This window comes from Sabethes cyaneus, chromosome 3 (assembly GCF_943734655.1).
Source record: "Sabethes cyaneus chromosome 3, idSabCyanKW18_F2, whole genome shotgun sequence".
In the NCBI taxonomy this organism is placed as follows: Eukaryota; Metazoa; Arthropoda; class Insecta; order Diptera; family Culicidae; genus Sabethes; species Sabethes cyaneus.
The window spans coordinates 230,483,281-230,506,947 of NC_071355.1; the positions used below are offsets into that span (position 1 = coordinate 230,483,281).

The 23,667-nt window shown below is 40.3% G+C and overlaps 1 protein-coding gene across 1 annotated transcript; it reads right to left on the reverse strand.

Moving 5' to 3' along the window:
* Positions 1 to 5,197: 5,197 nt before the first annotated feature.
* LOC128743892 (uncharacterized) lies at positions 5,198 to 11,669 on the reverse strand. Its single transcript, XM_053840577.1, has 5 exons — positions 11,637 to 11,669; positions 10,730 to 11,566; positions 5,655 to 5,852; positions 5,456 to 5,587; positions 5,198 to 5,395 (listed from the first exon to the last, which is right to left on the reverse strand). The coding sequence occupies exons 1-5, from the start codon at positions 11,667 to 11,669 to the stop codon at positions 5,198 to 5,200; spliced, it is 1,398 nt and encodes a 465-aa protein (XP_053696552.1).
* Between the last annotated feature and the right edge of the window lie 11,998 nt (positions 11,670 to 23,667).

Genomic DNA, 23,667 nt, shown 5'->3' on the forward strand with positions numbered 1-23,667 from the left:
CGAGCGGACGAACACGCGCGCTTCAACGACACGTTACACTTAATAGCATCAAAGGCGGCCTCGTTATGAAGCTGCCCATGAGTTAGAACATCGATTGAGCATAACCGCTCGTTTCACATTGACACACGCGCTTAGACATAAAAATTCATAGCTTTTAGAGTTTTCATTTCTCCATTTCCAAATTTTTCTATGTACGTTATTTTCTATGAGAATTACTGAGATGTTAAATGACAATATGAACTAAAAATGTTGAGCGGGACATAGAGTTAACAAACAAAATATATATAATGCCTTTCGATAAGTTGGAAGTTAGATAAACTACAAGATATAAAACACAACCTACAGGACAAACAGGTAAAATTAGAGAAATTTCGATTTTGTGTTGTGACAAAAGCAATCTTCATGAATACGCGGAATTTTTCGATGATTTGGAAATTTTACTAAGTTAATCGAAAATAATTTATAGGTATTCAGAAAAATTGCAAAAAATGTATAAAGGTCTGTGCCTAGGGGCACGAACAAGGGGCTCACGTATAACTACGACTGCAGATTCAATTTGACAAAGCTTGACATTTTGCAAATGTTTGTCACGCAAATGTTTAATTTACTATATTGTAATAAATGCTTTGAAAGATTCCTGTAAATTTGTTACAAGAAGACAAGTTTAAATTTCCTAAATGCTCATGCTGATATACAAGTTATATCTGTTTCTTAGAGTTTGTAGGTAATTCCACAAAGAGTTTCATCAGGCCACAATAACACTTCTGGTTATTGACGACGATATCGCATTTTGAAAATTTTTGTGTGACTTGTAGCACTAGTCAACTTTAGGTGACTGGCTTGCAACGAATGTTAATTGGTTTAAGGATCTTGCTCAAACCATAATATATTTGTCATTGGACGTACAACTGATGGTTGAACGGAAAAAATAAATAAATAATCTGGGTTATCATTTGCCACTGGTTCAGTTTCGTCAATTTCCTTGCAAATAGTTGATACTTAGCACCATTTATTGTGACAGGTTGATTTAAAATATAATTCCCTTTCAACTAACATACGCACGAGTTAAAATTGTGACACTTAAAAATCATCAATTAAAGCAACATATTAAACCGTCCAAACCCTATTTTCGGATCAGACCAGCGAAGTCCAAACATTTGTGCATGCATAAATACGGGACCCACCAATTATTCAAGTTCCTGTGAGTTCTGGATTTACTAATGTTACTGAAATTTAAAGCACTAGAAAAACTATTTTTGTTATAGAAAAGAGTAGACTGAGAAAATAGAATACAGCGGAGAAAATGACAGGGTCCCAAATTTATGCATGCATAAATGTCTTGAAGGTTGATATCGCTGGATCAGACAGTCGAAAATTTTTCTTCACTTTGAAAATTGCTACATCACGGGGCACATAGGGCACGGGAGGGTATTTTCAGCCAATTAAGCGATGGCATCTATTTTTTCGGCGTATGGCCTAGTTCTAGTGGAAGAACAGATGGTTTTGACGTTCTTTGAATAAACAATAGTAGATTACTTATAGTCCTGAGAAAATAGTTATAACATATTAAAATTGTATGTCGGCAAAGTATTTTTATTGGCGAAAGAAAAGGCAAATAGGCTGAATTTAGATACCTGCTGAAAATACCCTCCCGTACCCTACATTAATATTCCGTTAGCCACTTTTTAATATAAGACATCGGTTTTGAATACATTCTTTCCGTGTATGGAAACAATCGGGCGAAAGGTAAGATTGGTCGCTCACTTTTTTATACCTGTTTACTTTCAGGATATCAAATTAGACTAGGTTTATTGCGGTCCTAAGAAATCTTGATGGTATGCGGAGGCATATCACTTTTTCTGGCGTACTTTCCAAGCATAGATATCAAATTAGTATAAATCTGAACGTCGCTATTAGTGATGTCCGAAATTTTCAACTATTCGATTACCGATTAATCGGTGAGCGTTGTCTGCACTAAACGATTGATTCATCTATTTGTTCTAGTGGTGTTCGAATACGAATATACGGATATTTCTTTGACGATCGAACAATTATAAACGATTAAAGAGTAGGGATGTCCGAAATTTTGAATTATTCGATTACCGATTAATCAGTTGGCGTTGTAGTAGGCACTAATCGATTAGTTCAGTATTCGTGCTAGTAGTATTCGACTATAAATATTCGATTATTTCGTTTAATAATTCGATTAATCGGACGATTATGAACGATTAATGGGGATTATCTGCGTTTTTTTTTATCCGCTTTGAACTATTCGATTAAGGAATTACTCGTGCTGGCAGTATTCGATTACAAATTATTCGATTATTCCATGATCTAATCGATTACTCGATTAATCGAGCGATTACCGGACATCACTATTAAAGAGCATTATTCGGGGATTATTCGTACTCATTGAGCAATTAATTATTCAACTACTTAATTCAACTACTCGTGCTGGCAGTATTCGATTAACAATTATTCGAATATTCCTTGTGTTATTCGATTAGTTGCGTTAATCGAACGATTAACGGACATCTCTAGTCGTTATGAATCATCGACCTGTTGGGACGATTTTTGGGGGAAGATTTTGGGATGAAGACAGTACTAATAGTTATCAAACCTTCCTTGCGGTTTGGGAAAACAAACAAGAAAATATGGCAAAGCGAAACTGAGAGCATGCAAATGATCACATTTACAAAACGAATACAGTTGAAATTGATAAAAAATCAAAGCAAAAATAAAACAAAATGGAAAGCGATTAGCGATTTTAAAAATCAAAAATTACAATCTTTTAATGGGTGTTCTGAGTTTTATTTTATTACACTGCTGAAAAGAACCGATTGTAATCAACCCAACTGATGATGACAATTTGATAGATAGCAATCTGTAATATTAGTGCTGGTTTAACATCTTAAAGTAGCTTAAATATCAATTTAGTTTTGGATTCATGCAACCATGCACATTTTAAATGCTCTTCATTGCATTGGTTCCTTTCAACTATAAATGTTTCATATCCTACATTGTACATGACGTTCCAGCAAGAAATGAAATGCAATTAAATTGTGTACTCATCCCGTTTTGCTTAAGTGAAAGCAAACCGGAGATATTTTTACTAAGCATAGACAAGGGGCAGCAGAATATTTTCAAATCTTTTAACTACAGAAAATGTTTCCCCATTCACCAAAAAAATTTTTTGATTAGTTTTCAATAGACACCAGATCCATTTATTTGTATTAATAATATTTATAGCCTGGGAAAATATTATATATTGAGTCCTCCGAAAGTTGCCAAACATTTAGGTTGGAGCAAAACTATTGTGTCAAAAATCCAACTGCCCCAACGAAGCTCGCACGGAGCTGATAAGTCCAGAGACGAGAATAACGCCAGCAGTTCTAATTCAAATGCGAGCACCCCACATACATACCTGCCTTAGTTTGATCGTTCGAACTAATTGCGAAATCGAATCGTAATTGAGTTCGCTCATTAAATCGCTGAAATTGGCCATTATCTTGGGCCATCCACTCCCATTGTGCTTGCGCAAAATGAAAAATTGAAATGGAGACGCCCAATGGCCGGTGATTGCAGCACCAATAATGGTCCGTGCAAGCGTTAATGTAAAATCGCTACCGTGCTACGTTTCATCGTGACAGACGAACATTTCCCGCAGACGAGATTCTGAACGATGATGACAGTGATGACGATAATGGTGATGTCGTTGAAGCAAATTGTCCGGAATGCGTACCCGAAGAAAGGGATGTCTGTTCCTGCGGGGCAACGCGAAAGGGCGGAACCCAGCATTAATCTTTGCCATCCCGCGGCAGTTGCCCGATGTACTGGCAAACCATGCTCCACCAGGCAATGTACCATGGTAATTAACTTTATGATCGAGTTCTTGTCTGGCAGTGCGTAAAGGATACATCGCGAGACGCTTGTTCGTTTGTTATGAGATCTGTTCCAAAAGTGATCATCGGAGCTACATATACTGATGGGTTCTGATACACCTGAGAAACACTAAAACGATATGTCATAGGAAATGGCTACCGTCGTGTCGGACTATACGACGAACATCCTGCGGCACTGTTTTTATGAATGTATCATTACTAGGAAAATTTGATTTTCACTGAAACCTCGAGCGTTTCGAATGAACCGTTTCCATCAGATAGATTTCAGCTTCTTTGTTTCATTTCATTTCAGTTAGCATCAGTGGTTAATTTCATATAGCAGAAGCTGACTGTAAGAAAGCAAATAAGCTTACTGCATATCAACCACGAAATCTGGCGAGCCGGTATTTTAGAATTAATAGTTAACGGCAAAAAATGAACATAAAAAATCCGAGCCTAGCGTGCGTAATCTGGAAGCTCGTCGACTGTGTTGTTTTCAAATACCAACCAAAGACTGCCGTCAAGAACTTTTTTATGAGTTTTGGATACAGGGCAATATAAAATTGCTTGGAGGTTATCAAATCAGTGTTGCTAGTTGAATTTTTACTCAGGTTTTTCAGCACAAGGTTAGTCAAGAGAGGTTTTCTGATGTTCAAATTTGTTTTTCACCCCCGCTGGGTTACCCCTTTGACGATCACCGAAATTTTCAAAGCGAAAACTGTTGAATGTGTAAACAACGTCGATGGTTGCTCCGCACGCTTCTGTTCTACAAACTGTGAAAACTAGATCACCTTGGTTCAGCAGTGACAGTGTATTGTGCTATCAATAAAGTGTTAACATTTTTTAGGGTTTTTATTTCAAAACTTCTTTTCTCACGAAGCAGGAAAATCAATTTGGGTACACTTCTCTCTGACAACACGAGTAGCACGAACAGGTTAAAAAACGCCGACGAACAGCAGCAACACAGCACCCTTTTGGCAGCCATCCTAATAAATATTTAAATTAGCTCCCATCAAATGCAGAACGCCTTCGAGGGCTTGATTGATTTTCTAATTTCTCGATAATGCTGCCGGCTAACCTTCGACAGAGACCGAACGAAGACAGCCAGCGTGATCGGAAATTTCAGCAGTCAGGATAGGCTAGGTCAATATATGTAAGGTTTTGAAAGTTTCACGCGAATAACTGTACACTTTTTCCTCCCTGCTGGCTGGCTGGGTTCGATGGCGGGCGGTATCGACTAAAATTGATCAATCTCGGCAGCGGTCGTGGCAGCACCCGAAGGCGGTCGGAGTGAAATATATGCGTATATTTCTTCATCAGGAGAGTATCTGGCCGTAATCCACTGCGATGATCTTGCTACTGGAATGCGAGATGTGGACGTGCGGCAGGAGACGGGACAGCTCATCGAAGGATGGAATTTTGGCCCGCGGGCTGACGAGAAAGCCGCAGTCCCAAAAGTACAGGTAGAAGATGGCCGGTGCCCGCTCGTAGATGACGTCCAGGACGAGCGAACTCTGCAGGGTGAAATTAAGTGAAATTATTTAGGGATTCTGCCGGAAGCAACGTAGCAGTACCGTTCGAACGCATCGTAGAGTAATCTCGCGGGCCTGCATTTTCGGTAGCTGTAGAAGAAGAATATCTTCCAGGTATATGTCGTACAGAAAGAGCTTGACGATTGTTCCGAAGTGGCAGAAGTATCGTTGCAGCTGAAACGATTATTATAGAGTTACGATGAAGTTCAAGACCATAAAGTGTTTAAATTGAGTTACATACGTAGATTTGTTCCACAGGCCGAACGCTGAATCGACCCTCTCTGATGGTGTAGTTGGAAATTCGGATTATTTTCAGCGATGGTAAATCGGCTCCCAGGGGAGCTAGATTCCATACGTAGGTGTGAAGGCTAACTAGGTTCTGGAAGTTCCACGCAATTAGATCGTTGGATTTTTCGATGCGAACTAAAAGTTCTAATTTCTGGAAATAGGAGAAAATAGTACAGTTAAGTATATGTGTAAGATTTTCTGATGTTGTCAATCTATACCTATAAAGAAGGATTTCTGTCTGTCTGTCCTGTGTTCCTTATAGAATCAAAAACTACTGAACCAATCGGCGTGAAAATTTGCATGTAGAGGTTTTTGGGGCCAGGAAAGGTTTTAGTGATGGTTAGAGACCCCTCCCCCCACTAAGAGGGGGGGCTCCCATACAAATGAAACACAAATTTCTGCATAACTCGAGAACTAATCAAGCAAATAGAACCAAATTTGGCATGTGGGTGTTTTCGGTGACAAGAATTTATTCTAGGGTAATTTGAGACCCCTCCCTTCTTTATAAGGGGAATTATAACTCCTCTCCCCTTTAAGAGGGGGGGTTTCCATACAAATTTTCTCATAACTCGAGAACTAATCAAGCAAATGGAACCAAATTTGGCATGTGAAGGTTTTCGAGAGCAAGAAAATTTTCTATGATGAATTAGGACCCCTCCCCACTTTAAGAGGAGGGGCTCCTGTACAAATGAAATACAAATTTCCTCATAACTCGAGAACTAATCAAGCGAATTGAACCAAATTTGGCATATGTGTGTTTTTGGAGACAATTTTTTTTTCAATGATGAATTGGGACCTCTCCCCACTTTAGGAGGGGGGGTCCTATACAAACGAAATACAAATTTCCTCATAACTCGAGAACTAATCCAGAAAATGGAACCAAATTTGGCGTGTAGGTGTTTTTGGAGGCAAGAATTTTTTCTGTGATGAATTAGGACCTCTTCCCACATTAGGAGGGGGGGGCTCCAATACAAATGAAATACAAATTTCCCCATAACTCGAGAACTAATCAAGCAAATAGAACCAAATTCGGCATGTGGAGGTTTTTGGAGGCAAAAATATTTTCTACGGTGAATTAGGATCCTTCCACACTTCAAGATGGGGGGCTTCTACACAAATGAAATACAAATTTCCTCATAATTCGAGAACTAATCAAGCAAATGAAACCATATTTGGCATGTGGGTGTTTTTGGAGGCAACCATTTTTCCCATTATGAATTCGGACTTCTTACCTTTTTAGGAGGAGGGGGGGCTCCCATTCAAACGAAATACAAATTTGCTCATAACTTTAGAACTAATCAAGCAAATGGAACCAAATTTGGCATGTGAGAGTTGTAGATGGCAGAATTTTTTTTCTATGGTGTATTACGACCCCTTTCCCTTTTAAGAGGGTGGGCTCCCATACAAATGAAATACAAATTTCCTTATAATTTGAGTACTAATCAAGCAAATGGAACCAAATTTAGCATGTAGGAGATTTTTGAGTCTTGAATTTATTTTATGATAGTTAGAGACCTCTCACCCCTGTGGTAGGGGGATATGGACTCTCATACAAATAAAACAGATTTTTGCGAAACTCAAAAACTAATCCAACTCGAGAAATTCGAGACTCTTCCATAAAACTTTAATCAATAACAAGACCACAAAAACTATCTATAGTAACACTAGATCATTCAGGACGAGCCGGTCGCGAGTGTTGCCGGGGACCCGCCGTCGGAAGCGCCGCCCACTGGGGGGCTTGCAAAACTCGAGATAGTGACAAAGATCATCCGAGATTCATGATTTATGTACAACACAGGTTAATTTGTGGCAATACGAAGTTTGTCGGGTCAGCTAGTTTATTATAAAATACAGTTTCAAGTAATTCAAATGTTTTTCAATAAGTGCGATTTTCAGTGACAAGAATGCATTTTTTCCTATTTTTACGTGTCTTTGACTCTGTCGTGGTGTAACGTAAACTTTTTTTTTCTGAAGTGCAGGAGCGTTTGGTGAGAAGAATGGCAGGCTGGATGGAAATAGGAAATTTCTATAAGAGGCCAACAATGTATTGGGTCGTTCAATGACACTTGGGACCCCAACCCACACTCTCTTGATTGGTACCCGAGAGTTTTGGCAATTAAACTCTCGTCACACCGCTTTATTAGATAGTCTCATATCTAATTTTGTCTCTCCAGTTTGATCATTCCATAGACGTACACATACACATTGCGTTTTTTTAAAGTTTGTCAAAGTTCTCATAGAGATTTTGAATCGGATTTTGCAAAACAAAAAAAAAAAAATGTAATGAAAGAGTAACAAAAAGTAAAGATTTTAAATGACAGAAAATATTCAGAGTAGACCCACCTTGTGTTTTGAATTGATTTTTTAATGTGATCAGGTATTTGATTATTTTGTATAATGGTAGGTTTTACAATCCACGAAGGGGACGATAGAAGAAAGTAATGAAACAAATATGTTGATGGGGCCAGAATGGGACCAGGAAAATTAGGCGAGGAAAGGTCATTGAAGCAACGCTTAAGTAGTTGTGTACCGCTTCTCTTTACTCAAGCCGGGGAATCCGTGGATCTAAGCAAGCTAAAACCAGAGCCAATTGTCGGTTTCATATCCACTTCTCTCAGGCCCGATAAATCAAAGATATTGGCAAACCACAGGAGACTAAATACAGAGAGTTCTAGTAACCACCTGTAAGAGTTGTAGGACTGGGTGCATGATCCGTCTAGGATGGTTGAACTTTGGTGATGGTTAACTTGGGCGGCCACTGGGAAGCAATCGTAAAGTCTGCGAAGGCATCATTCATTCGAGTCGTGGGTCAATGACAAGTAACTTTCTTTCGAGGGCAGGACGACAATCCTATGAGCTGCCGAGATTCGATCCCCGAAGGTGGAAGAAGCAGGATATGCTGGGTCATCAATGAGGCCGCAACCGCGGTGCTAGGTGAAGTGTCACAAAATGACTAGTGTGACGGGGAATGACAGCAAGCGTTGGAGAGGAAAAAAGTTTAGAAAAGTTTAGCTAAGTACTGCCCCGTGGGCCAAGTAAGGACGAGCGCGGAATGAGTTGACTACGATGTTGAAGAGGAAAAAGCGCATAACGAAGGATACATATCCGATATGTATAGGGATGAGGGGGGAAACTTGGCACAAACGAGCGTAAGTTGGTCGACAGGTGAAAGCAGTTCTTCGATGGGCATTTCAATGGCGTTATAACAGAAGAAGACGAACCGGAAGTTAACTTCGAAGTGCCTACAAATGTTATCTCGAAGAGAGCCGGCTAGAAATCGGTAAGATGAAGAATAATAGAGTCGCTGCAAAAAACCGACTCCCAGCAGAACCCTATAAAAATGGTAACGCACAACTAGCAATCTAATTTCAAGGATTTGGGAGAAAGAGAAACTATCGGAGGAGTGGTTGGAACACCACCTACAAGATACTCTCCAAGAGTTTGTCACGTCGTCTATCCCCAATAGCGAGATAATTTGTGGTGCCGAATCAAGTGGGCTTTATCTGGGCCCGTGCTACTACGGAAATAATTTTTACTTTTCGACAAATCCTCCAAAAATATCGGGAATATAACGTGCCCACGCATCATTCGCATTCTCGTGGATTTCAGGGCAGCATACGATACAATCGAATGCGAACAGCTATGGCAGATAACGCACGAGAACGGTTTTCCGGACAAACTGACGCTGCTGAGCAAAGCTATCCTGGAGCGAATGATGTGCTACGTGCGTGTTTCGGAAGCACTCTTGAATCCCTTCGAATCGCGCAGAGGCTTGCGGCAAAGGGATATATTGTCCTGTATGTTATACAACATTGTTATAGAAGGTGTGATTCGGCGAGCGGGCATCGAAACGAGAGGAACGATCTTCAGCAAAAGAATCCAGCTCCTAGCCTTCGCAGACAACCTCAGTATCATTATATTTATATATTTATTTTTAAATAGTATAACGAAAGACATTACTAGAAACCTTGGTACTGCGCAGATAATCGATACCAGACTAAAAATAGAGGAATTGGCTCCTATAGAGGGTAGAATGAGGCTCCTGAGAAAACAATGTTCGCCTCCCACGGACAGTGACTATTAACGGCGAAGAACTGGTTGTAGTTGTGGTTAATGAGTTCATATGTTTGGGATCTCCGGTCACCGCACAATAATACGAGTAAGAATATTTAACGATGCATTCAAGCTGGAAGTCGAGTCTACCTTTCCGACAGCAAGACGCTTCGATCAAGAATATGTTGCTGAACAAAACTGATGATGTATACAAAATGCTAATCAGACCAGTAGTCCTTTACGAACCTGAGACAGTAACTTTGCTTACGGAAGGCATACGTGCACTTGCTGTATTTGAACAAAAGGTCTATTTTTGGTGCGCGGACTATTTTTGGCGAAATACAAACGGAAAGCCGAGAGTGACGCAGGTGCATGAATAATGAGCTGCAGGCACTACTTGGAGAGATTTCCATCGTACTTCTTACAAAAGTTGGGAAACTACGTTGCATTTTGTGGAAGATCATATCACCGCACGCATCTAATTCGGTGGACTTTGGGAGGCGATCGTGAAGTCTGTGAAGTTCGAGTCCTGGGAGACGACAACTTTCCTTCGACGACACGACGGCAAACCACACCGAGGTTGAATAGATCATGAACTCTCGTTCACATAATGCTTTAAACTGCTTGTGTTATAAAATCTCGTTCTCGTTGAGTCAGGCCAGAACATATTGTAATTCTTCCTATGAATTAGCCATGAATTCTGCTTAAATTATAACAGAAATTCTTAATGATATCGCATTAATTATGTGAATTATCGGAAACATTTTGTTGGTAAAATAGATTGGTTGATTTTTTTTTATCAGTAGTTACAGGGTTTTATCAGATTTGCAATCCAGATCTATCTATTTCTATGAATTATTATGAAAATTCTGAACAATCTCGAGTAAATTTACATCGTTTTGAGTATAATCTTCGAGAATAAACGAATAAGAAAGAAAATACACACAAAGAATGCAAACACTGTTCAGTACATACCCTGAGTCCATGCAGCCGCCCGATTGCATTGCATGCTGCAACGCATAGATCCGCGCCAAGAATAGAGAGAACCTCCAAACTGTGGCAGTGCTCCAACAATAGGGCATATCCCAGCTGAAAGTCATTATGTCGGAAACCGATCGCAAGACTCTTCAGCATATTTAACGTTCGTGCGAAGTTTTCACCGATTTCGAAAGCGTTGGAAAATCGTTCCGGAAAAAATGTGTCCGATTTGAGTTTCAATGTTCGAAGTTTCACGAAATTCGGTAGATTGCAACACTGCAGGAGGAGATCCAGATTGGTTGACTGAACGAGCAGCTCTTCTAGTTGGTCGGCGACAGCTTCCACCAAGGCTAGCACATTTCGGCTACTAATCTCAATGGCAAGCTTGGTCAAGCAATTTGGAAAACGCCACGTGCGACTGTTGAATAATGGACTTATTTCACTGCAGCTTATGACTAAATAGTTAAGACTAGGGAAACGACACTGCTCACACGATTCACGAAACAATTCACATAGATCACTTTGGACGTCTTCGATGGCCAATTCTTCTATGTGACTTAAAACTTGTTTACCAAATATTGTCCTGCCAAGCAAGCTCAGATAATTTTTTCTTCGTGCGGATTTTGGATTAGAGTCGTCATCACGAATTCTAACACAGGGAAACTTCAACCATTCCTCATTTTCTGCAAGGAGTTCGACGTTATCGGAGTTCACTTTTAGCTGGCGCTTTAACAAAAACTGCTTTCTCATCAGGATCTCGTACCAGCGACTGCACACCAGATGTAAATTTCTCCTCTCCGTAACGGTGAGCTTATCAAATATATAGCAAAGCACCTAGAAAAATGGTTTCGAAATCAACACATTTTAAACCAAAATATTTTGATTGTTTCATCATCAAACTTACCTCAACGGGAAGGCGCTGCATCGCTTCCGACATTCCGACGTTTACAAACATCGGAGATGGAATTCCGACTAGCAAGCAAGCAAGCAGTCGCCAACTGTGATCGCACTCGAACGAAACATCTGATCGAACAGCTGCCACTACTTACCCGAAAAGGGCTCGACCGTGAAATACTGCTCCTACCCGGCGGGAACTAGCAGTAACTTTTTGTCGGCGTAAGTTATGGAAAGAAAGGAATCGAAACAAAATGCGAATTACCACCGCGGTAGGAACGGAAGGACCGGTAGAAAGAAGAACGACACTGAAACGAAAGGTTCCTATTTTCTTCTTATTTTGTGTGTCACTCATGTCAAGTCCTATGTGCAACACACGTACCTACGTAATGCTCTCTTCAGGTCTCATTCCGATTAACATTGGATGAATCTGAATGTTGCTGATGTAGGTGAGCTGCTACATCAATGTTTTATGGGATATATTGAACAATTTTGTCATTTCTTTTCTGCTTGTGATCCTGTTCTCCGATTACCCGTGCCACCTTTCCACGCGGTGAGGATTTTGTCTTTACAAATTACTCACAGACTATAAACCTAGTTGGAATGGTTCGAATAGCTATCGTAATGATTTGCGCTATATTTCTGCAAAAGCTAGGAACCTGCAAACATGCATCGAAGATAATTCTTACTCGGTTAATTGACATTTGGAGGTGAGAGGCTATTAAAAATCAGGCCAATAATTTATAAAATAGCACGTTAACACTAAATGTGATCAGCTCTGCGTGCCTCTCGTCAAGCGTGGGCAAGCCATCTCAAATAATTAACAGCACATTTTAGCTGCATTAATCTGCGATATAAATAACCATGCATAGAAAAAGAAGAATTTGTCCGCTTTGGTAATACTGTATCCATCATAAAATTTATTGGGTTGTTGGGACAGGTGGGACTCGATTATCCGGAGTCATCACTTCTCGAATGCATTCTTGGGTTGTTTTTATTGCGAATCGGGTTAATATTTTATTTATTTTTTTCCAAAAATGCTAGATAAACTAGGAAACATAGATATATAATAATTTTTTATTAGAAATAATTGACTTGATTATCCGATTAACCGTTGCGGAAAAATTCGTAAATATTTGTTCTGACTTTACGGTGATGAACCAATAATTATAAGTTTGATGATGCTTCAAAATCAACAAGTATTTTTTTCTAATGCTATTTAACCGCCCTACTTTGAGGCATGATGCTGGTTTAACAAGCCAGTCATCGTATATCCGTATCTCGGCTGGGCGGTGCTGTTAGAGTCAATGGGAAACTCTAATAACTGTTAAGTCTGTTGGTAAAGGTGGGCCAAATTTAAAAGATGTTTATAGCCAAGGCTTTGCTCTTTTTCATAACAGAATGGGCCATTGCGACTACTTAATGTCGTTTGTGACAGCAAAAGATAACATATTATGCAAAAATTCTAAAATTCCGGAAAATTGAGTCTCGGATTATCGAATCTTCGTATAATCGTGTCTTCCACTAATGGAATCTGACCTATATTTGAAAATTCCTTCCAATAAAATCATCAAAGCGTGTAAATGGTATCACTTATCTCGAAAAAATCACTTCTAGTACGCTTTGCACTTGGCATCTTGTAAGGACTTAAGGCCCAGACACAATGCATACAGATTTTACTATGTTGCGGCAATTTGGCACTTTTTCTATGGGTTTTCTGTCAGATTTCCGCAACGTAGTAAAATCCGTATGCATTGTGTCTGGGCTTTTACACCGAAACCTGAAAAGTGTAGGGACCCGAAGGAGCGAAAAGCAAAATAATATAAAAACAATATAAAACTGTGTTATAATGGTATATTTTGTTATTGAATAGATGTGGAGATACATTGATAACACATTTAGCTATTGAGTAGATATTTAAAACAGTGGTTGTAAGATGAGTTTAATAACTGATTTTGTTATCATATCTTATTTTGGCCTTAAAATGACATTCGATATATATCATACAATTTTTTTTATTGATTAAAGAGGTTTTAGATTATAAATATTCTATAAACTGATTTTTTAAAATCTCATATACTACTGCATTTGTTATTCAATACCTTAATAATACTAAAATATGTTATTCTAAACTCTGAATACAGTCATGTTATTGCTTTGTTATTCAAATAACACGAGCAGTTATTCTTTTGGCCTTAAAGGAATAAAATTTTGATATTATTTTTTGTTATTTTACCAACTATGTCAGCCAAAACAAGACCAAATTTTGATATGAGTTATTCGATTTCCAATAACATATTTTGATATTATTTTGCTCTTCGCTCCTGCTCGGGGACGAGCAAGGAAATACATATAATCACAAACTAGCGTGAGATAGTCGACAGTTCTTCGATGAACACCTCAATGGCGAAGTTGCACAAGGAGGCGAAGCGGAAGTAAACCTAGGCGTGTCCATAAAAACGAGAAATCGGGTTGCTGAAGCCCCAAAAGCCGCAAGACCGTCTACCGGGAGAGCTTTTTGAACATGACCGAGAAACGCTGGCAACGGCTCTACACTGCGTAATTTTCAAAATTTGGGAAGATGACAAGCTACCGGAGGAATGGATGGAAGGAATGGTTTGTCCCATCTACAAAAAAGTGATCGGTACGATTGCTGCAAGTATCGCGGCACAACACTATTAAATACCGCGTACAAGGTTCTCTCTCAGATCCACTATGGACCAAATTTTTATCCCATCAGACAGGTCTTTTAGAAATGTCGTGAGTACAACGTGCTCACGCATCACATTTTTATTGACTTCAAAGCAGCATACGATACAGTCGATCGAGACCAATTCTGGCAGATAATGCAGGAACATGGGTTTCCAGATAAACTGAAGCGATTAATCAGAGCTACGTTGCATCGAGTGATGTGTTTCGTGCGCATCTCACGGACGCTCTCGAGTCCTTTTGAGACGCGGCGAGGATTGAGACAAGCATCGCTCTTCAGGGGGTGATCCGGCGAGCGGGTATCGAAACGAGAGGCACGGTTTTCACTAAGGGTAACCATCTTCTAGGCTTTGCAGATGCTTTTGATATCATAGCCAGGAACTTTGCAAGGGCGAAGGCAATATATGCCAGACTGAAAGCGGAGTTTAGGAGAAAGTTAAACGCGTCGAAGACTAAATACATGAAAGGAAGAGGCTCAAAGGAAACAAATGCGCGCCTCTCACGGACGGTAATCGTTGACGGTGACGAACTAGAACTGGTAGATGGGTTCGTGTATTTGGGATCGCTGGTGACTGCGGACAACAACACTAGTAAGGAGACCCAGCGGCGCATTCAAACGGTAAATCGGGCTTACTTTGCCCTTTGAAGCTCACGATATAGAACACCCTTATTAGACCGTTAGTTATTTATGGACTTGAAGTTGTGACGTTGCTCACGGAGGACATACACGCCCTTCCGTGTTCGAGTGGAAGGTGCTGCGGACGATATATGGCGGAGGTGTATAAATCACGAGCTACAAGCATCGCTTGGAGAGATCTGGCGAAAATTGGTAGGCTATGGTGGACTGAACACGTTATTTGGGCACACACATGTGCCGTGATAATGAATTCTACGATTAAGTTCAGAAAGGCCTCTGATTATCGTTACCTCAAAACTGTAATTGATGACTGATAGCAGGTTCTGCGATTATTTATACTGCGAAAAAGGTAACGAAAAAGAAGAATTTGCTGGGAAGTCGAAGGAGCTCTTAGCTCTTAGCTTAGCTCTTAGCAGTTGACCTCCATATCATTACTAGAAACCTTGGGATGGCGAAGGCTATATTGCCAGACTAAAAACGGAGGTTAGAAGGATTGGGTTACAAATTAATGCATCGAAAACCAAATATATGGGAAGAAGAAGCTCCAGAGAAAGCCACATCCTCCCACGAACAATGACTACTGACGGCGATGAACTGGAAGTGGTTGATGAGTTCATATATTTGGGATCGCTGGTCACCACCGACAATAATATGAGCAAGCAGATTCAACGACGCATTCAAGCTGGAAGCTGAGGCTAATTTTTACTGACGATGCTGACGATGTACAATACGCTAATCAGACCGGTGTTCTACGGATTTGAGACAGTAACTTTGTTTACGGAAGATATACGTGCGCTTGCCAAATTTGAACGTAAATTATTGATTATTGCAGACTATTTTTGCGAAATACAAACGAAAAGCGGAATAAAACGCCGCTCCTGTAAAACAACGATTTTCAAACTTTATGTACCTACCTTTTTCTCAGAAACTACACAACGTATCGGAACAAACTTTTTTTGTTTTATTTGTAGAAGCTTAGCAAAGACTTTCATAACTTTTGAGCTTTGTAAACAAAACACAGCTTGAGAAAAAACAAAAAGAAGAAAATAATCGCTGAGGAAATTGAAATTTGTCTTCTTTTTCCTTTTTTCCTGGCTGTGTTTAATTTACAAAGCTCAAAAGCTAAAAAAGTTTTTGCCAAGTTTCTACCAACAAAACAAAAAAAAAGTTTGTTCCGATACGTTGTGTAGTTTCTGAGAAAAAGGTAGGTAGGTAATTCCCGTCGTAATAAGTAAAGCCATTCTAATTTTCATCATTTGTTGGATGGATTTAATGAATACTCCAAAAGTTCTTGTGCTGATTTGACTAAAACACACTTACCTTCCGATCCGTGCACTTTGAAATCACTGAAAAGCGACTATTAAAGCATATTATTGAAATTACGCAACTGACTTTATTTCTAAAATTCGTCGTACTGTTTTAAAATCCGTCCATCAAAATTTTTCATCGTGCGAACTAAAAATCACAACAATGTTTACGAAGCTAACGCGCATGTATTTGTGTAGGATGGCATGACAAATGTTATTCTACAAAATTTTTGCAGGCCAGGCAAGTTTTCCTGGCTGTAGAATAACGACAATGCCTTGCGTGAGTTATTCTCATTTATGAATGACGGAAATTAAAACGATTAGTCGACTCAATAGAACTAAATAGATCTCGGCTAGGCGGGGCTTGCTAGTTAGAGTCAATAGGATCGTTGCACTGGCCCCGTAATTTTCCTGTACTCTAACAGCCGGCTGCGAAGTCTGTCGATAAAGAAGGGTAATGTCTAAAGACGGTATAAACCCATGGCTTTGCTTTGCTAAATAGATCTCATCTCACTTTGATTGATCGCGTATGATAGATAACTAACTAAAATATTAGGGCATAACTAGTTTTGCATTGTGTGTCATAAAAATTCTGATATTTTAAATAATTTGTGTCGGATAGGACGGCAATAGGCAATTACGACGATGTAGCAACATACCCTACATAAAGTTTGAAAATCGTGGTTTTACAGGAGCGGCGTTTTATTCTGTTGAGGTTGTTCCACTCCGCACTGGAATGCTTAGGTGCTCGATCGTTTTTCGGCCACTTCCCGTGGTCGAATCATTACAAAATTAGTATCAAAATAAGCGGAAAAGATTGCAGAATCAAAATCTGAACTAAAAATTTTATGACCCTTCCTAAAATTTTAGTCGTTTATGTCCCCTTAAAGCAGACTATCGGCAGGCACTACTTGGAGAGATTTCCAGCCTATACCTGGCGAAAGTTGAGAGACTACAGCAGGCCGGCCACGTCGCAAGAATGCCGGACGACTTTGCAGTGAAATCCGTTCTCTGCACCCCACCGACACCAGAAATAGAGGGGCCTAACGTGGTAGAAGGCATTATAAGTTTGAAACCGACTTGCGTGTTCAATGAATTGGCAACGAGTAGCCCAGGACCGAGTACAGTGAGAGGTATTCTTGATGCGGCAAGAGCCACCCTGGCTCTCGGATGGTAGCAGTAAGTAAATCAGTAAGCTTCCGGAATTCTATTGGGTTAAAGTCGTAAGTATCTATTTACAGAACCGGTTGCCATCGAGGTCAGCATTCAGGCTTTGGAGTGGCACGAAGTCGGACGTAGCGCATTAACGCTAGTACTGCTTTCGGCAGTATGGCGTAGGTCTCTGTTCCCAAGCAGAAGCACAAGAAGATAAACCCAACCTCGGAGAAGCTGACGCTGAGCCAGCTGAAGAAGTTGAGGAAGAAGACGACTCCGATGATGACGATTCTGGAAGCTTTTCGATCGAAACGGAGTACTATATGGAAATGGTTGTTGAAGATGTCACGTTACTTACTTACTTAGGTGGCTTGCCGTCCTAAGACAAAGCCTGTTGAACCAAGTTTCTCCATGTAACTCGGTTGAGGGCTACCGCTCTCCAATTCCTCGGACACCGAGTACTCTCCGCCAGATCTTACTCCACCTGGTCTAACCACCTTGCTCGCTGCGCCCCTGGTCGTCTTGTTCCTATCGTATTTGAGGCGAACACCATCTTTGCAGGGTAGTTGTCCGGCATTCTTGCAACATGCCCTGCCCATCGTATCCGTCCAGCTTTAGCCACCTTCTGGATGCTGGGTTCGCCATAGAGCTGTGCGAGTTCATAGTTCATCCTCCGCCTCTATACTCCGTTCTCCTGTACGTTGCCGAAGATCGTTCTTAGCACTTGTCGATCGAAAACTCCGAGCACTCGCAGGTCCTCCTCGAGCATTGTCCATGTTTCATGCCTGTAGAGAACAACTGGTCTAATAAGCGTCTTGTACAGGGTGCACTTTGTAAGGGGACTTAGTCTGCTCGACCGCAATTGCTTGATGTCACGTTGGAGATGACTATTGCGATAACGAAGAAGCAACTGAAGGCAGAAGGCCTATTCGTCGAACGAAAGATATTCCGCCTTTGAGTTACAGAGGGATAGTCAATGGGCAGAGTTCATTCCTTCTCATCTGCGTTGACGATATTCTGGTTGTATGCAGCAGCAAGGAGGAGTTTCAAGAAATCATTAACCATCTGAAACGATGCTTCAGGTTGACAATATTTGGTGACATTCAGCTGTTTCTTGAAATTCAGGTAACTAAATCCAACTACGGTTACTGTTATTATATCTAATTAGACGAACAGCTTTCGTTGAGGTTGGTCATTAACCTCAGCGGCATTCCATGTCACTTCAGGAGTTCCACAAGGCAGAGTACTGGGCCCGCTTATTTTTATTCTGTACCTAAACCTTGCATATGGTGGCGAACGATACCCAGAACAGAAAAGTCCTGGATACAGCTAATTGTGTATTTGTGTATTTGTGTATTATGCAACATGCTCGTTGAAGCGCAACTTGTTACGGATTTTACCAGCTCAAGGACGGTCGAGTTCATCTTATATGGCAATTCAATAGTAAAGGGCGAACACGAATTTATTACAACATGTACAATTAGTCATAAATTTTTTAGGACAAGGTAGAAATTAAAAAAAATGGCATAGTTTCTCTTTAAAGTGCATTGTGTACGTCCTGTGAATTTCGGAGTTATGCATTTTGTTTCGGCCAAAATGGAGAAGCGTGAGAAAATTTTGTACGCCTATGGGGAAAATCCGGCTTTATCCCATATTCAACCATCGGTGAAGGTTCAAGCACAGACAAACAGACATAACTCTTGTTTTCCATTCTTCGTGCCGATTAAACCGTCATTTCAAATTTGGGCTTAGTTGGGAATGTCTCCGTCTTGGTCAACGTGGCGCTGACGAAAGAAGGGGAATTCCCTATAAAAAATACTTGCTACTTGCTACGAGGGATACTCCTGTTGTTATTTGATATTTGGGAATGTCGATCATAGATGGTGCTAGTTTTCAGGCTAAATGTGAAATACGTCTGTGATTTCAATGTGTCGCCAGGAAGTTCGGCATTTCAAAAAGCTACATTAAAAAAAGTCAAACCAAAGTAACAATTTTGGTTTTATTACCCATTTATAACGGTTTTTATGACCAAATTTGGCCATGAAAACTACAATAATAGTGTAATAAAACTCACATTGTTACTTGGGAAGACACCAGCTGGATTACATGCTGTCAAAACTCGTACTATACGGGGATGTTGACCAAATACAGCTGCTGTTTGATGGATGACGAAATCACCTCCAACAAGTCAAGATGCCTCCAAAAGCGTATTTTGCCATTTTTGGAGCAGCGTAGAAAAACACTATTTTGGCCAGATTTAGCTTCACATACTAAAGATGTGCAAAAAAATAAGAAAAACATACCGGATGCGACTGGGCAAATTGTCATGGACGGTGCTAAGCGAAAGTATTTTACCAAGCAACCTCTAATAATAGATCCTATTTATGTAAATTAAACTTAATTCATGTATTAAACTGCCTTACAAATTTGGATTTCCATTCCAAATTCCAATAAATACAATAGAATTGACAGTAAATTTATTGTGTTGCAATCATTTTGTGTTCGCTCTTTACTGCCGCTATTCGCATAACAGTCACATTTTCTAAAGAGTTTTCTATATAAATGAGCAGTTAGTTAGGGAGAGAGTAAAACATCTTCTCTTGCATATTGCTATATTCAAGAAAATGCACTGAAAATGGCCGCCATATTATTTCCGACTCGTTATCGATGATTAATGAGTGAGACACGAATCAATGGACCAATTAGGAAGTGAGTTTAGTGAGTAATTAGTTTATTATTTTGGACCTGTAAAGGGGCCACCAAGATGATTTTATGCTACTACACTATTTCTTTGTGGGTTTACATAAACTTTCTCGGTTAAATGAATTAACTAGAAACGATTAAGGCCTTAGAAGACTATATTACCCTGGTAACTGCTGAGATACCAGGCGAAATGCTCGAGCAAGTGGTTCAAAATCGGACCATTTGCATGGACCAACGTCAGGCTTAGTCGCAATCTCACTTTACTCAAAAATTATTCTATTTTGCATTTTCATTTGCTGCGTAACAGCAGTCGTATTATAAAATTTGACTACTTTTTTACTAAAAAAGATAACAAGCTATTAATAGGCAGCAGCACTGTATAGTCCTTTGAATCTACAAGATGTACAAGATGTACAAGATCTAGAAGCCTTAAAAGTTATTCAAATACGTTTAAAGTGCAATCACTGGAGGGGGATGTAGTTCGGTATTAATGATTAATGATGCCTATACAATTTTAATGGATGAAATATTTTGCATAAGAATAAAATCACAACCACAACGGGTAGTTATTTGTTACATTTTTATCAAAAACAAAAACTGCTCATTACAATGTTATCCGCCGAGCAATTGTGCTATAATTCTGAAATATATTTCACTCACAACTGCTAATTTTTATATCATTAAAACAACCTCCTTAGAAATCTGCGATGCGACGACTGTTGTTAGTATATACAGTGTAGTGACTGCCGCTTGCTTGCTGCTTGGGTTGTGTCCCACCTGCGGGCATTTCGCGAGCAAGTTCCCGAAGAAAAGAAAAAAAAACGACTTCCCCCAAAAACATGAAATCGTGGCTGAAAGCGATGACCACTTGGACGAGTAACTGACGCACGGAAAAAATACCCTCAACTCAATAAGAGCGAGTGCTGTGTGCATATGGGTAATCTGCGGATAAGCCCAAACCGCACATTTACTGCGGTCCAGTTGTTCCGCGATCTGTTCGAGAAATGGAGAGAAGGATGCCGTGGGCAGTTTTTTTTTCGTTGTCTGTTTTAAATTATATCACAATTATAATTAAAATACCATCTATACACAGTCTACTGTAGGGGTAAAGTCGGACTCGACACCAGAAGCGGGACTCATCTGGCACCACTTTTGGCTCGAAACGGACCTTCGTGACTTGCTACGGCCGGGCAAGATTACAGTGTAGCACTCAGGATTTCAATAAAAATAAATGATGTTTCGAATTGAGCCAGCTACCCCGTAATCACCTAGAACCGCAACTGCGAAGTTTGGCGATGGACACGCGGATACACGGTAGCACGCAGAAAATTATCTCAATGAAATGAACCTTAGCTCCGAACAATTGCCAGAGCTGATCATGAAGAATGGATCACTAATCGATCGGGTTTAAGGACGGTGTTTTTTTGTGGTTTAGTACCGCATTCCAAACCAAAAACCTACCAGCTCAGCAAGATGTTTTCATTCATGCTGCTGCTGCTGGTGCCGAATCGCGCATCCATCCGTCAGTCAGTCGGTCAGCCGGTAGCCGCTCGCAGCAGCACTCATGACGCAGTTGAACGAGAGGAAATGTAACATAATTTCTCGTAAAAACGCATCTGCAATAAAAAGCAGTCCAAAAGCCTGCAATTACCCTCATCTGCAACCGCAGAAAATCAGTAACGTGTGTCCATCAGTCAGCCGATGGATGAAATTGTTTTTGCACGAACAACTCATCTAACTGCAGCAGCACCATCACCAGTGTGGACCCGAGGCAGACGTAAAGGACGAATGCCACATGACAGCGAGCGCTTGGTGAGAGATGAGTCGAGACCCCATAAGGACTTTGGAAAATCATAATTACCCAAATCGGGGAAAAGTGAGAATAAAATGCCAGTAAAACTACCCGAACGAACGGAAACCGTTTTGCGAAACGTTTATGAATAATTTAAACATTTCCTGTAGGTATCTAAATTCACCGAAAAGCTGTAGCCCGGAGGAACCAACATCCTCTTCTTCCGCTGTTGCGCTCCAATTCGGCGCGGCTGAAGATTCATGAAAAATGACCGAACGCGATATGCGTCCAGACGCGAGATTGGAAAACGGCAAGTAGGATGCAACGCGAAACTTATTAAAATGCAGAACAGTAGTGATTTCTCTCTGACCGTCCGCTTCCAGATTCCAACCTTGTTTTGCATTACGCCTATGGGGCCCATTCCAGCAGCCCAAGGGTCGTAATCTTGGCACATCGTATAAACGAGTCCCGGTGCGCATAATGCTACCGTCGCAGCAGTTTAATTCCACCTTTAGTCTGCTCTGCCGAGTTTTTGCAGTCGGAGTCGGAGATCGCCTAGAGGCATCTTACTTTAAAACAAACTAATAATACAGTAAACGATCAAATGACGTTTGTAAATATTATTCAGCGCAGGCTCATCGCTGGCTTTCGGACAGCATTCTTCTACGGGATAGTGCTCTCGGTGTCGGCTGGAAGACGGTATTGCCATTGCCCGTCTACACTACTACTGTACCGTTTTCTGCAGAAAACAAGAAGACAAGCTCGAAAGTGCAGTCTTCACGGTGCACTCGAGATTGCCGAGTCATTGAATGCCGTTAAATTGGTACTGTGCTGCACTGGGGGAGCCATAAATGCGCCACCGGAAATGAGTCTGCTTCCTGTGGTCGTCATTGCGTTCATTTTGTTCTGTGAAATCAGTCAGTTCAACGAGCTTCGACGACGAAGCACATTAAGTTATGTTCGAATGCGTATGACAACTGGCGACTTAGGGCATTGTTCAGATTATGATCGCGTTTTTCTATTTATCCATTTGTGTGACTTGATTTATCGATATGGTTTTCATAACCAATATCTAGGAAAGTATCACAAGCAGCGCTGTTATTCTTTGAAGAAGACTTTGAAGAAAAATCGGTCGACTATAATCGGAAGCTATAAAACGTTCCATTTTTTTCTGTTGGGAAATTGTGCCACCGCATTCATTGTGGTATACTCTATTGAGGACTTCTGTAATTCAAGCTTACTCAGCTAATATTAAGCCAATGATCAATATTGATAAATATTTGTTTAGATAAGAATCGAACAAGAAAAATGAATGCTTAAAATTACAAAAAGTAACCAGCAATAATTCTTTTTACCCCTACCGGTCTTGAAAGTGCGTTATTTGTCACAGAGAATAATTTAATTATCGGTAGCAAGTAGCCAAAATCGGTTGAACTTTTTACCCAAAATTTGAGTTTGTACACTTTAAGGGCATTTTGAGTAGTTTCAACCTAGCTTTAGCTAAATCCGACCTATTTACGGGTAGAATCATTTAAGAGTGTATGCTTATGCTTATGCTAAAAAACGCTGAAATGAAAACACTGGTCCAGTTCAGGCGGGATCCCTGGCTGTGACGCTGAAGAGCAAGCAGAAAAACATTATGGGAGCACTGATAAGTAATAGCCAAAAGGATGGCTGTACAATCTCCTGTGGAATTTTTTCCCTAACATCTATTGATTTTACTTCAGCAATACAGGGT